General features: G+C 36.3%; 1 protein-coding gene across 5 annotated transcripts in view; it reads right to left on the reverse strand.

Moving 5' to 3' along the window:
- TTLL7 (tubulin tyrosine ligase like 7) overlaps window positions 1-16376 on the reverse strand; it is a 144814-nt gene that overhangs the window by 39448 nt on the left and 88990 nt on the right. For all 5 annotated transcript variants that reach the window (XR_006296630.1, XM_043575426.1, XM_043575423.1 and 2 more), the window contains 5 exons: window positions 15759-15845; window positions 10844-11042; window positions 6407-6612; window positions 5272-5406; window positions 3110-3190 (listed from right to left, as the gene is read on the reverse strand). Coding sequence is in view for 4 of the 5 variants with exons in the window: in XM_043575426.1 (XP_043431361.1) it covers window positions 3110-3190; window positions 5272-5406; window positions 6407-6612; window positions 10844-11042; window positions 15759-15845 (708 nt within the window). In the remaining variant the exon portion in view is untranslated. The remainder of the gene's footprint in view (window positions 1-3109; window positions 3191-5271; window positions 5407-6406; window positions 6613-10843; window positions 11043-15758; window positions 15846-16376) is intronic.

Genomic DNA, 16376 nt, shown 5'->3' on the forward strand with positions numbered 1-16376 from the left:
AAATAAATAAATGTTAAAAAATTTTTCAAATAAACACACATCACTAGTGAAGAAAGGAGGAGGCAGAGAGAAGTGAGCTTGCCATTGACAGAGTTCATAAAAGAACCTAGAATTGAATCAACTTAATAAGTGGTTACAGAAAGCTTCCTACAGGTAACTACAAAGTAAGACAAGCACCTGGCTTTTAGAGAAGTGGGGAAAAATTAATAGAAAAATCTCTCAAGGCAGATCATAAATACAACTGAGTACAAAGTGCCATGAAGATTTAGAATAGGGAAACATAACACGTGATTGTAGGGGAATCCAGACAGGCTTCACAGGAAAGCCTGTGTCTCCCTGTCATTCTGCCACTTTTGAAAAGATTATTTTAACTTGAAAAAAGTATAGAAATCTACAAAAAAGGTAAGAATGACAGCAAATGTCACCTCTTTCCTTCCTGTGGCTCAATAAGTCTACCCTCTAGAAATATATCCTCTCAACAATTTGGTACCTAGTTTTTAAAAAATTTTTATGCTAGATATATATATTTAAAGTAGCATACACACATAAGTCACTTAAAATGGAACAACACATATTATTGTACGACATGACACGTTTGTTTAATTTACTATCCTGATATCCTTTTGGATGGCATATAGAAGGGAACAAGTTGACAGAGGTGCTCCTTCTTTGAGATGCCCAAGGCGATCACGACCTTACCGGACACTCTTGCAAACCCTTTAATGGAATTTCTCAGCAGGAAGATAACTGAGAAAGTTCTTATCTAAGAACATATTAGAAGGCTACCCCTGATCTGTCTAGATCCACCCTGTCAACTACAGTAGCCACTAGACACATTTGGCTATTTGAATTTAAATTTAAATTAAAAGTTCAGTTCCTCAGTCACAATAGCCACATTCTAAGTGCTCACTCAATGGCCATACGTGTCTGTGACCACTCCTTTGGACATCACAAATACAGCATATATTACCATCTTTGCAGAAAGTTCTATCAGACAACATTCATAGTAAATCAATCTTTTTATTTCAGCTGACTGGAGAACAGAAGTTAGTCACAAAGACTACATGGGTGACTAATGGAGAAGAAAAATGAAGGCCACCCACATTTGGAAGGCTCCCTCCGTACGCAGGTGAACCACACATAGTTGGCACTGATCACTCTGAAGCCAGAATGCCTCTGGACGTGTGAAAAGGGATGCCTGATAGCGGATGGACTCATGGCCTTCGGGTGACACCTTATTGATTGTATCCTTTCACTCATGATTAGTTACCATTGGCTGATTTTACTAATGTATGTTTGTTTTGTATGTTACTAGCCATAGTCTGATGCTATCTCTCAGGTTAAGATCTATGTTTCCAGAATAGTATTCAATTTAATGAAACTGAATAGTGTGGATGCACTATATTTAATCATAAATTTATTGATAAGATATTTAGGCTGCTTCAAATGTTTTGCTTTCACACATACCACTGCAATGAATGCTCACACATGTAAATCTTTCATATACACAGACAATTATTTTGTTGGATAGAATGCTGTAAGTGGTTTTGCTGCATCAAGGTTATGAACATTTGTAATTTTAATAGAGACTGCAAATCACCTGTCTATGGAGTTGTATCAATGTATCCTCCCTCTAATGATACAGCAAAGGCCCTTTATCCATACTATTTCCATCACTGGATATTATCTGTCTGATTAATTTTTGCTAATATGATGGCTAATACGATGCTTTTCCTTCATCATTAGTGAGGCCAAGGATCTATTTACATGTTAATTGGCTATTTGAAGATCCATAAATTGTCTTTTCATGGCCTTTTTATGTACTTTGCCATTTTATTTATTAATATTTATAGGATAGTTTGTCTTTTGATGGTTGATTTGTAGAAAGTTTTGGTTTATTGGTATTACTTTGTGTTTTATGTGTTACAAATATCTGTCTTCCTCCACACCCCTCCTCCCATGCCCCTCACAGCTTCTGCCTTTTAATTTGGTTTAAATTTTCATGTAATCAAATCTGTCAGTATTTTCCTTAAGATTTCTGGGTCTAAAGTCTTTCTTAAGAAGTGGTTCCCCCATTCTAAGGTTATAAACATATCCTTTTCCTTAAAACTTTTAATATTTTCCTTTTTTTACACATAAACTGCAGTCTACCTGCAATTTATTTTTGCATATGGTGAGAGATAAGACTGACTTAATTTTCTTACAAAGAGGTAGCCAATTGCTTCAGTATCATTTTGGGGGGGGGAAATGTCATTTCTTCAAGTCTTTAAAATGTCACATTTATCATGTATTATAAGTATATTGTATAAACACTTTATAAGTATTTATAAATAAGTATTTATTTATAGGTATCTTATAAATACTTTAATCTGCTTCTGGCCTATTTCATCTTAATTATCAACTTACCTACAGTTTTCCATCTTCCAGATTACAAAAAGTGCATGGACTGTATACCTCTTCTGCTCAAAATTTTCAGTGGCTTCCCCTTACTTGGAATAAAATCCAAAGTCTTTAAACAGCCCATGAAGTTGTGATCTGACCCTTGCCCATATACCCAACTTTAGCGTTCACCACCCCTCACTCACTCTTGACCAACACAAGCCAATGATCCTACAAATAAGGGAATAAAATGGTCCTTCTATGCTTCAGGGACACCTCAAGCTAACATCCACCTCAGGCCCTCTGTATCTGCTCTTCCCTCTGCCTGATTGATACATTGTAACTGCAGTTATCTGCATAGTAGCATTTCATTAAGGTCTCTGCTCCCATGTTACCTTCTTTCTTTTTTTCACTCTGATTTATTTTTCTTCAGGTACTTACCCTACTTCAAGTACTTACCCAGTAGAATTGCCCTTCATTCTATTATATATTGTTTATCATCAAACACCTGAACTAAAATATAAGCTCTATGAGACCACGGGGCTTGTTTTAAATTCACTTTTTTTATCCTCAGAACCTAGAACAGTGCCCGAAACACAGTAGGTGCGCAACAAATATTTGTGGAAGAAATGAGTAAACAAATGAAGATGTATATAGCTTGATTATGGATATGGATGAATGATCTTAATACATAATCCCAAAGGGCAAAACTATTTTTGGAATTACTCACTTTTCGCTGTTTTACAGAGTCCAATTTTATGAGCCAATATGAAGCCACTTTTGTTTTATGATACCTCCAGTTATCAATGATCTGTTTTGGGAGAGAAAGATTAAGAAACTTAATCTAAAATTTTCCTTAAAAGTAACAAAAGAGAAATAAATGGGGTGAAACCAATATTATTAATTTGTGAAACGGAAGCACTGTAATATTACTTGCAACAAAGAATGTTTACTTTCATAAAGACATGCCATCTGAATCCAAAGTTTTCTCTTCTTTGCTGTTAAAAGCACACAGTCTCTAATAAATGAAAGTCAAATGTCTTGAGGTACATAAGATTTGGGAAGAAGCCCAAAACACAGATTTTCCATTTTAATTTTAAGAGCTCTATTTACACAGCACCCATAGTAACAGAATATTGAACAACACATTAAAAGATAGCCCATATATAATCTATTATCCCTTTGTTTTGTTTATTGGGTTTTTATTGGTACAAAGCTTCAAAATTTCTGAATATATATTCCAGTAATACATACTGTAGCAAACAGATTAAAATATTTGCTGTGTATGGTGAACATATAGTAAACAGTCTAATGTCTTATAGAATTATTCGTTACATTTTATTTATACTCTCTATTTTTTGTTTTCTTGGTTTTTTGTTTGTTGTTTTGATAGTGCATGTGCACGGGGGAAGGGCAGAGGGAGAGGGAAAGACAGAATCTTAAGCAGACTCCATTCCCAGCATGGAGCTGGATGTGGGGCTCGATCGCACAGTTGCAAGATCATGACCTGAGCCAAAATCAAGAGTTGGATGTTTAAACAACTGAGCCACCCAGGTGTCCCTATAAGCCCATATATATTCTTTATAAAATAATCACATCAGCCACAAATATTAGTTCTACTCTCTATCTAATTTTTCTTCTACCTAATTCAAAAGGGTGGTATGTAGCTAATATCTCTAAGTAAAATTTTTGTACAAAAACTTTGTTTTTACCCAGAACTTGATTGAATAAGATTAATATGTAAATAAAAACAAATGTACATAAAGCTTTATAATTAATGTTCACTTTTCCTCCTTTTTCCTCAATGTAACAAATATCTTTGTAAGCAAGATATCATTTTCACTTTTTAAAAGATATATATAACAATACCATGAATAATACTTGGGGGGTTTTGCTTATAACTATGTCATGATTACAAAATAGAAATTGCCACTATTAATTTTTTAGCTAATAAAGTTAAATTTTTATTATTATTTTGTTTGTTTCTAGACAGTTCCTTTAGATAGGTCTAAAGTAATGCTAAAACATGAAAAAGGCCAAGTGCATTGTTGTGGTTCTTATCCTACAACTGGCCACTAGATGGTGTCTTCTTCTCTGGAACAACAACAACAGCAACAACAACCACAAAAAACCCAAAAAACAAAAACCCACCAAAACCAAAACCAAACCAAACAGAACAGGGAAACCAGAAAACAGCCTTCTGTTACTGGGGGATTATCTAAGCATGTGAATTTGAAATAGATGTTTAAATGAAATTAATCTGTGACTGAAGAAATGCTCTTTCACCAGAAATATCTAAAAGTTGGACATTCTTTCTAAAATAGAAGTAAAAGTCCTTGACTTTAATATGAATTTTAGGACTGTGTCATTTTAGAATGTTCCACTGGGTGGTGCAAATGTGTTTATAACAAGAAGAACCCCCAACATAAGCCATTTCAAAATCTGACCACCACCAAAACCATTCAAGGAGCCACATTCAAATATTCTTGATATTTTATACTGAGGGCCCTACTTTTTTCATTACAATTCCTTCCATGTTAGATCCTTCTAAATCTTTACAGAAGGAGGCTTAACTTGGTATTTTTTTCATCATTACGAACAGTAATTATTTAACACTAATTATTCTCACTTATGAGGCAATTTCATCATTTTAATATTAAAACAGGACTATACGCTAAAAGATATTCTGCTTTATTGATATGGTGATCTCACTGCTCATAAATCATAAAAATTAAAATAACCCCTGTATTTTCTAAAGCTTGTGGAGGTTGAAAAGAACATTAAGTTTACCATGACATTCAGAATGATGCTATCAGGAAATAAATTTTAATATTTTAAGAAGAACAATAAAAAGGTGCAACCACCTTGGAATTTCATACGTTAAATACTCACATCTTCTATCAGAAGTAATGATTCTGCATCTGATTTTCCTGGAAACCGGATCTTCATGTCCTTGAGGACAAATAAGGTCTGACTTGTTAGATGGTCTTCTTGTTCCTTTGTTCTCGGTTGCCGCAAAGACTCACTCTTAAATTTGAAAGAATACAGATATTTGGAGGGGGTCTTATTTCATTGTGCCACTATAATCTGAAAGATATTTCTAGGTAAAAATGATGCACTTTTAATTTTAAAAAAATAACAAAAAGAAAAAATTTTTTTTACATTTATTCTTAGGATTAAATGGATATGATTTTCCAAGAATGTCTTTCACACTTCCACACAGTTGTAGTTTATTTAGCACAAAACACTAAAATAAAATGTAAGTGTTTAAAAAAGACTTCCTGGTCTGTTCCATTTGTTCCATATACCTTATGCAATTCTTGATTAGAAAAAATAATTATTGATAGTTACCAAATGAAATTCATCCATTTATATTTTCTAGACTTTTCTCTTTGGGAACATAATCCACATTAAATAAACAAATAAATTCCTGGCCTATGTGTAGGTGCCTTGAGATATCTATTTGAGCACCTACAACTACGCCTGGTTGCAAAATAAGTTCACTGACCTCCTTAACACTGAATCTCTGGGATGCGTGCTAAGGAGGGAATATGCTGTATGTTAACATGAAGAAAACATTATGAACTATGTTATACTTCAGTAGCCTAAGGATAAGTTATCAATGGTTTGTTTGTTTTTTTAACCTATTAATCAATCAGCCCATTAAGGAAAATTTACTATCCAACAAATCCCCCCAAATTTACATATATACTGCACAATACACTGCAAGGTGATACATTTACTCAGATGATTTTCAACAAAATTACCCTAGACCATCAGCAAATGGACATAAAACGTTATTCTCAGTGTCCATCCTCAAGTTCTATGATATAGTAGAGTCTGCTTTTGAAGAACTCATACTAAGCTATAGGCTAAGTTGGATGAATAACTCAAATTCCAGAAGACCATGAGTTGAATTATAGAAAGGATCTGAGGTTCAACCTGTCCTCCTCCCCACTGATCCCTTTACCACCTAAATCCTGAGTGTAGTGCTTCCTGTAATCTCGGAGTGAAATAGATGACTTACCATCTGAGAGTTAGTAGAGCTGGCTTCATTAGTGTGAGGCAGATGCCTCATGTAGGAGGAAGCACGGTTTAAGGAATGCGACCGAGACCCTGAAGCCGGCCGGGATGCTGATATCATTTGTTGAGCAGAAAACGGCCGGTTGTCTGCACTGGAAGGTGATTGAGAAGAGATGGACCGAGGGCAACTGACTGAACGCCTAATAGAGCCTATTATGATGGAGAAGAGGGATGATAGTACAGTAGCGAGTTAGAAGTTTCCCACTTCATTGGGTTCATTTAAACTAACAATTAGACCACATGGTAGCAGGATGGCCATAAATGTAAAAAACATAGACATCATCATGAGAATATGAGTTTGAAGTTAATTCTTCAATATAAACAGTAAATTTGGTGCAGAACCCCTGTCATGTATGAAGAATGGCAACCATGAGAACAATTCTTAAACAGTTCTGTTCTTGAAATGTGACATAAAAGAACCAGAAGGAAGGAAAACTAACATTTATGGAGCATCTTCTATAAGCCAGGCATCTTGCCTGGTGATACACTTTTATCTTAATCCTCACAGAAACCCTCTGAAGTAGAAATCTCCATCCCCTGGAGGTTCAGAGGAAGAACTTTCTCAAGGCCACATGATGAGAAAGTGGCAAAGCTCAGGTTTAAGTCCTGACCTACATAACATCAGTGTCCTCCCTCTTTCTAAAGCATTACGCCATCTACTATCTTTGGATTAGACTGACAATTTATTAGAATAATCTGTGTATAGGTTAAAAATAGAATACTTTATAGCAAGATTCATAGGGAGGGATGCAAAGGAGTCTAGAGAGTGGCCAGGATAAATGGATGTTATATTTCAGAAACTATGAAAAAAATAAATAAATAAAACAGAAGAAAAACATAAAGAGTATCCTAATGGAGTTTAAGTATATAATTGGTTATTACAAGAGTGGGACTAGACAGATAGTCTTCTTACTCACAGGACAGAAAAAAAAAATAGGTTTAAATTCCCATAGTAAAGATTTAAGTCAAGAAAAAAAATGTCTGGATCTAGAGGATTATCAGAACAAACTAGGGAAAACCCTAGAATATCTTCCCCGATGCATATTGAGACCATTTATGAAAGAGAACCAACTGTTCCAGGTAAATTTTGATTCCTTGCACAGGGAAATAGAATATCACTCAATAGTATACATTTATATCCTTTTTAGTTCATATATTCTTTATACCCTCTGTTCTATATTTTCTCTCTGCTTGGGGAATATATCAGTCTTCACTAATTAAATAATTTAATAAAACTCACATGAAGGCAGGTTGAATACCCAAATAATTCTCTTCATTAGCTGTTGAAAAAAATTTAAACCTTTATAAAGTCAATGGACATAAACCTTATATTTAGGGATGTATTTCTAATGGATATTTTGAGTACACGATAAGCCTAAAACCATGTGGTTCTGGAAAGTACAAAAAAGTATACTCATTAAAGCTTATTACAAAAGGTGTTTAAAAAAAAAAAACTTCCATTTTTTCTAACTATTAACTTTCTTCTGAACTTGAAAGTCGTATCTTTTTTTGGAAAGGACTATGCTTCTAGAAAAGGGCTGTGTCGGGGCGCCTGGGTGGCGCAGTCGGTTAAACGTCCGACTTCAGCCAGGTCACGATCTCGCGGTCCGTGAGTTCGAGCCCCGCGTCGGGCTCTGGGCTGATGGCTCAGAGCCTGGAGCCTGTTTCCGATTCTGTGTCTCCCTCTCTCTCTGCCCCTCCCCCGTTCATGCTCTGTCTCTCTCTGTCCCAAAAATAAATAAACGTTGAAAAAAATTAAAAAAAAAAAAAAAGAAAGAAAAGGGCTGTGTGGAAAACACACCACTGCTCAACCTTCTGCCAAGAAAACACAAAAGTGTGTGCTACTCCTACGCCTTGGTCCTGCTCTCTTTGAGGGCTTAAGGTGACAGTTTGGACCTGTATAACCTGATCACAGGTGCAGAAGGAAAAATATCCTTTCTCCTGAATCACCACAGATTCCCATTTTTCCCCTGCACACACTGGAAATTCAGACAGAATAATTAAATCACTAGACATGCCAATAAGTAGATAAACAAAAAATGGTTATAACTTGCATACACAAATTATGTGAGAAAATATTTCATATCGTTTTTCATTTATGAACATCTTATATCAACCCAAAATATATCTCTGAAACTATAGCAAGTTTGAATTTCCTAAGTTAACAAATGTTACACATAACCTGGATTTCGTCCTCCGTCATTAGCATTACTTTGGAGAGAAGCCTCAAGGAGCGTTCGTGGCTATTCCCTAGTGTAATATTAAAGACAGAATATAAAACAAATTTAAACCTTTGAGGTAATTCCTAATGACTATAAAAATAAAATATAACTAGTAAAGAAAAAGATATGTAACTGAATTAAGCTATGTTTAAAATGTGAAATCACACTTAAAAACATTTTTAATACACTATTTTTCTGATCTCAATTTACTAGCCTGTTGGTCTGAGAACAAAGAACACTCTCAGAGCTATAGAAATCCTAGCAACATATTCTCTACGCTATCCTCTGTCGACTCATGCTCTTAGGAATGCACACCTTAAGCAACTGAAGAGGGCTTTATTTTTTTCAACGTTTATTTATTTATTTTTGGGACAGAGAGAGACAGAGCATGAACGGGGGAGGGGCAGAGAGAGAGGGAGACACAGAATCGGAAACAGGCTCCAGGCTCTGAGCCATCAGCCCAGAGCCCGACGCGGGGCTCGAACTCACGGACCGCGAGATCGTGACCTGGCTGAAGTCGGACGCTTAACCGACTGCGCCACCCAGGCGCCCCTGAAGAGGGCTTTAAAAAAAAACTGATGAAATCTAGGCAGGACAATGTCAGTTTCCAAAAGAGAAACAGAGCCCTCCTTACCTATAGACATATTGAAAGTACTTAAGGCGTCTTTAAGAAAAAAAGGAAGTAATTGATAAAATAGCTTGCAAACTCTAGAACAAGTGCTCAATAAACATCTTAAATGAGTAATTAAATAAATGAAATGGAACATAATGCATTATGTTCCCTCCAAACACATAAACTCTCAAAGACAGGGGGCGCCTGGGTGGCGCAGTCGGTTAAGCGTCCGACTTCAGCCAGGTCACGATCTCGCGGTCCGTGAGTTCGAGCCCCGCATCGGGCTCTGGGCTGATGGCTTGGAGCCTGGAGCCTGTTTCCGATTCTGTGTCTCCCTCTCTCTCTGCCCCTCCCCCGTTCATGCTCTGTCTCTCTCTGTCCCAAAAATAAAAAAAAATAAAAAAATAAAAAAACTCTCAAAGACAGGACATATATTAGCATGTATATTTATGGAATAATTCAGTAAAAGAAAGTAAAGGAAAAAGAAAAGAAAGACCATTAAAAATCTTCATGGTAATTTGGTAAAAGAATAATTAAACATTTTCATGTTTGTGCTGTATTCCTTATGTTATGTGCCAAAGTATGGAAGGCCAGGTTTAAAATCCACGTAATACCAGGGAAATAACACATTAAACAAACCATTGCTGGAGATCAACAGAGGCTCACAGTTGTGTTTACTGCATGATTGAACTGGTCCCTTTAGTAGAGCCCTGGGACAACAGAGAACAAGGGAGAGACAGCAGAGATGGGAGTTAAGAAAAGCCCTGCACTGGAGTATCCAATGAGCCTGGGAAAAGAGCAATACCACACTGGACATTTGGGGATGAAAGAAGAATTGTGGACACCTCTGAAATCAAGGAAAGAATGAACGACAGAATGGAGGAGAGAGAAAATGTGAAAAGAAATAAAAGAAGAAAGAGAAAAGAGGAAACCAGAAAGAAGACAACACAGAAGCTGGTCGGCTACTCTCCTGAATACTTGCTGCAACCCAAAAGCCCTCACATAAGTGTTTAGCCCTGATGGAAATGAGGGAACAAAACTTTAACTATTTCACAATTCTGTGGGCTCACAGAATTGATGATCAAGTCAAATGCCTAGAGAGATACACATTTTTATAGGTGAGAATATAAACTAAAATGGGTGACCAGGAGGAAGGGAAAACGGGGAATGGAATGAGAGAACATCCTGTCTTAAAAGAGTATGAATTAAAAGAGAATTCTCTCTTAAAAGAGAATGAATTAGCAGATTAGCAGCCATGAGGCACGTTTTATAAAATCCATGCAAAAATCTAGCACTTAACAAAAACTATGAAATATAAGACAATGGACTGTAAGAGATCCTTGACTCAAACCTTTTGTTTTCTATCTACAGAGCCTGAAAGGGATCGTGGGTTGTGCCCAGGTCCGGTTAGGGAGGGAAGCGGGATAGAATCCAGGTCTCCTCACACACGACAAGGGTTCATTTGGCCCAAGGCCTTTTATTGAGTTCAGTAATTTCAGTTCCATAATTCTTCATAGAACAACTAAATTAGAAGAAATTAACTTACTGGATTGTTGAATTAACTTGTAGTGGTTGGACTGTTTCAGGTCATACGTAACTTGTTTTTCTCTTTTCTTATTTTGGTATTCTTCCTTTTCGTTGTCATCTGATTCCGAAGAGCTGCTGCTACTGTCATAACTGCTGTCACTGCTATAGTATTTCTGTCTTCTCATTACCTCAGAGCTCTCAGGCATGGAGGACAGAGGCTAAAATAGAGGGAAATGTGTTATTCTGTTAGAATTCAAAAAATTAACAAACTATTAGCATGATTAGCTACTATTTTTAATTTCCTGTTTATGCCTGCTGCTTTTCACAAAAGCCTGATAATCCCCCAAGTATGACTGCTACAGTGCTATTCACTAATTGTTCGTTTCTGCAAAATATTCCTTCTTAAATGATACAGTTCAGTCATAACGAGGAGAATGCTGTTTCTGCATGATTTGAATAAATGACCAGAGTATTCACACAGAATAACAAAATAAAAGAAAATATTTGATATGAAAATATAAAAATCAGAAACGTAATCATTCTGCATAACCACTTTTCTTCATTCCATACAAAGAGATTAGTTAATACTCATCAAAACACGAAGATGTACTTTTATTGTACCACTGATGTTCAGAGTCACTCAATAATTGTGTGTGGGGGGGCGCCTGGGTGGCTCAGTCGGTTAAGCGTCTGACTTCAGCCAGGTCACGATCTCGCGGTCCGTGGGTTCGAGCCCCGCGTCGGGCTCTGGGCTGATGGCTCAGAGCCTGGAGCCTGCTTCCGATTCTGTGTCTCCCTCTCTCTCTGCCCCCCCCCCCCCCCCCCGTTCATGCTCTGTCTCTCTCTGTCTCAAAAATAAATAAACATTAAAAAAAAATTAAAAAAAAAATTGTGTGTGTGAATGTATGTTGCTTCTGAGAGAGAGAGAAAGAGAGAAGGAGAGAGGCAAGGGGAAGAGAGGCAAAAAAGGGTAAGAAAGCAGCAGCCAGTTAAACCACTATAAGTAACATAAATCACTGTAAGTCGAGTAAGGTCACATCATAAAACAGAGTCTATGAACCTATCCACTCAGATAACGTATAACAAGAAGCAAGGTATTCCTCACAGGTCTAATTTGCTGTGGATATTTTCACAAATAAAAATTTTTAGTTAATTACCTACTTTCCATATTGGTCATGAACAATTCCTATCTTTTCTCATTTCTAACTATGACATATAGGTCTGGCCATAATGGAGTAACACTGCTTTTCATTGCCCATGCTACATAAAAAAAATTAATATAATGTAAAAATCAATATGGCATGAATTTTTGGAGGACAGGTGCCAAGAAGAAGGGAAAATCTGTAATGATTCAAAATGGTATTATGTTCCAAAATCTCCATTAGAATTACTGGTCTCCCAACCTCCCAATCAATATGTCTCCAATGATGCCAGCCGAAGGAATAAAAGGAAAGTGGGACAGCTTCACTTCAGAAAGAATGTGCACAACCAAGAACAAGACATTTTTCTGACTTAGTCATTTTAGGAGACTATTTATTATACAAACCATATGCCTCTTACTCCTGCTGGGAAAGGTGCCTGTAGTTGTATACTAGATTCTCGTTCTCTGTTAAACAAAAATGCTTTGATGTTAGCATACACCATAATGAAATCCTTGGTTACTGTGGGATTTCACTGAAATATCAAGGTATATCTTCTTGTGCATCAGTGTAGGATGAAAGATAAAGAGAGAAATAGCATTTCATGAAGTGCCTGGAATACACAGTGAGCCAAAGCATGATCCTCTTAAAGTTACTGCCTTTCCACAGGATGAAAAATAACAAAAGCAGGAAAGTAATTTCATACGCTAAGGTACCAACCTGTATTTCAAAGTATGCTTTCCTTTTGATAGTCTAATATTTACTGAGCACTGGCAATGTTCAAAGAGATATATATGCAAACACTGACTAGTACACAATCATCAAACATTCTGACAGTCCTGGGGAATATGGATTCTACAGGAAACACGTTTCTTCAGAAGTCTCACAGAACCAGAAGAAACACTGGCACGACCGGGCTTGCTAGTAATGCCCTCTTTCATGTAGGCAAACAGCTTTAAGGTTTCTTAAAGAGCTGACTACGTAATGAGTTATTTGATCCTATAAAGAATCACAAGGGGAAGCAGACAGCTGAACCTTTGTGTCATATGTGCACTTGGGACTTTTTGACCAACACACTGTTCAAGCAATAATTCATAAGAAGTCATAGCAGCATAAAGTTTGAACAGTGCCTTAATTACAAAATGGAATCTGTAAAGTGGCATTGACTTAGGACGCAAACCATACTACTTATTTTTATGTCCAATTTTATTATGAATTGGGTCAGACATAAAAATATATAAATAGCAGAAAGATTAGTAAAACAAATATTTATGTCCCTACCACTCAGCTGAAAAAAAAAAAGAACAATGCTAATAGCTAATACTTTATGTGGTATTTATTATTTATATCGTTAATTAATATTTCTTAGTTTCTCAAATAAGGGAAAATTATTATTTCTCCTAGTACGCATTTCATTTAACCTGCACTATCTTCAATTATTCTTCTACTATAAACACACTGGAAATTAATGTGTAGCATGTGATATCATCCCTTTAAAAAAATTTTTTTAACGTTTTTTTATTATTGAAAGACAGAGAGAGTCAGAGTGTGAGCAGGGGAGGGGCAGAGGGAGACACAGAATCCGAAGCAGGCTCTAGGCTCTGAGCTGTCAGCACAGAGCCCGACATGGGGCTCGAATTCACAAACTGCGAGATCATGACCTGAGCCCAAGTTGGAGGCTTAACCGACTGAGCCACCCAGGCATCCCTGTGATGTCATCCCTCTAAAAAGGAAAGCCTGCTTTGAAGTTTGGCTCAGCCCAGACCCTCAGTGTACATAAAGTTAAAAGTTATAAAAATGCTTTTACTTCAGACCGATTATGCAGCTTTCAACCACTTGGAAATATTACTGACATTAATAACTACAGAAACCAACCAATACATTTCATTTCAACAAATACAGTTAGTTTCCACCACTTGCCTAGAAATAAGAGGGGTTGAAAAAAATACATCATATGAATTCTGCCCTCCAGGAGCTTATATTTTTATGTGAATGAGAAGCCTTATTTGATGAGGCAAAGAAAAACATGACAGTAGAAGGCTGTCTCAGGGCCTTTGCATTTGTTGTTCTAACATAAATATTGTGTCCCTGAGTTGTCTCATAACTGGTTTGCTGAATTGCAATAATTGATACATAAAGTTTAAAAACTATTCACTTTTACAGATAGTCTAAAATATATCTGTTCCAAAGGCATTATCAACAACATCTTCCACAATTCTTCAGTATAAAGTACATTATTTCAGAAGAATGGTGCCTAAGATCCAAGGTCTCTGCCCTCCACCAGATACATATTTTTCACCAGATTCATCTTGCACTTTTACTCCTCAGGAATCTTCCATTTGAGTCATTCCAAATTCTTTCTTTTCTTTCCAATACTCTATGCAATGTCACACCTCCATGTCCTTGCCTTAAATATTTCCTCTACCCTGAACATCCTTCTGCTGCTCTTTTTTTTTAATGTTTATTTTATTTTTGAGAGAGAGAGCGAGAGAGATAGAGATAGCACGAGCAGGGGAGGGGCAGAGAGAGAGAGGGGGACAGAAGATCCAAAGCAGACTCTGTGCTCATAGCACAGAGCCTGACGTGGGGCTTGAACTCACGAACCGTGAAATCATGACCAGAGCCAGTCAGATGGTTAACCGATGGAGTGAGCCACCCAGGTGCCCCTCCTTCTCCTGCTTGTAAAAGATCAAAGCATTACTTATTTTTCAAGACCCAGTTTAATTGGCATTTCCTTTACGAGGCCATTCATAGTCTACCAATCCTTTTCTTCTCTACGTTAGTGTCGCCCTTTCCTCTCCCTTTATTACACCACTTGCCACAATATACGTGGGTTTTGGTGCACCTATTTTTTCTTCCACCAGCCAATAAGGTTTTGGTGGACACATTCAACAAATTTAACTAATGGTTTTTGACAACCTTCTAAGTGCCAGACACTGTACTAGGTGTTAGAGGTATAAAAATGACAACACGCTTCCTACCCTCAAAGAACTTACAAATTCATACTAAAGCAAATATGTACACAACTGTCACAGCTGCTCTACGAAGTGTTACTTGTGGCACAGCAGAAGAAGCAGAAGAAGGAAGTCTAACTAGGGGAGTGAGGGAAGATTACACAGAGGCAGCAAGGGGTCAGCTAGATTAGAAGGGGATCTCTAATCAGTCGAGTAATGAATGATTTTTTTTAATAGGAAGGCATTCCAGAGGCATGAAAAAAGCATGAAAACATGACAGAGCATGCTGATATGTGTAAGGACATAGAGATAGCTTTGTACTGCAGAAATATAAACTAAAAACAAACAAAAAACATATTTAAAAAAACAATAAAAAATGTTTCCAAGATTTTACAAACTCAATATTTTCCTACTCTACTAGCAAGGACTTTGACATATGAAAAAAAAAAAAAATAGCATGTAGCTATCATCACTAAAGAGCTGATGAAGGTAAAGCAACCACCTGCTCATTTCTGCCTGCATGACAGCTTCCCGTTTATTCCTACAAACCATACCTATTTTAACGAACACAATTTCAATGTTGCCGGGTCAACAATAAGTGGGACTTCCCATGAGGATCTCCAGAGTCATGATTTGCCTTATCTATAATGCTACACATCTCTGATCATTGTAAGTCTAGGATATGAGAAAAACGTAATACAGAATATAGAATAAAGGTACTAGTTCTAAGTCCCTCTTGGTCCTAACTTATAGGGTTTTCACTAGCATTAGGGAAAGAATAAAAAAATGAGGGAAACTATTAAAAAAAAATGAGGGAAACAAGAATGTAGAGGTACTGTACCTTTGGTCCTCGAGGCTTGACAGTTTTGCCCATCAGTTTTTCATCGTCAATTTCACATTGTTCCAGAAGATCTAAAATATCTTCCTCCTTAAAAACAAATTAAAATTGTGGTCACTAATGAACTCTAGAATTTTTCCAAGTTCATTAATCTCCATAAAATAGTGTACAACAAAGAGTCCTAGAGCTATTAAATGAAGATTGCTCAGATCAAAGGAGAAATAAACGGTCGTGGAAAAAATCTCTTGAAGAAAACTTCACTAAAATCTGGCAATATAAAAAATACATACCTGAAATCTATAATGTATTAATATCATAAATAAATGTATCCTTAGGTTCTAGTACACTACTAAAATCTTAGAGTACAATACTTCAATAAATTAGCCTATTGAACTTTTTAAAATTTCTAAAAGTACACTCTAGTTTCCAAAGCACAATTTCTTCAATTATTTCTATTTAATTAGTGCAAAATAATATTACAACTTCAGGCAGAAAATTGATGATTGGCCTAATAATTTCATTTAGAACAATCTAATGTTAGTATTTGGTTAATGGGCACAATTTAATGAAAATTCTTTCAAAATTTTAACTATTTTAACTATTTAACTATTTTAACTATTG

This window comes from Prionailurus bengalensis, chromosome C1 (genome assembly GCF_016509475.1).
Source record: "Prionailurus bengalensis isolate Pbe53 chromosome C1, Fcat_Pben_1.1_paternal_pri, whole genome shotgun sequence".
In the NCBI taxonomy this organism is placed as follows: domain Eukaryota; kingdom Metazoa; phylum Chordata; class Mammalia; order Carnivora; family Felidae; genus Prionailurus; species Prionailurus bengalensis.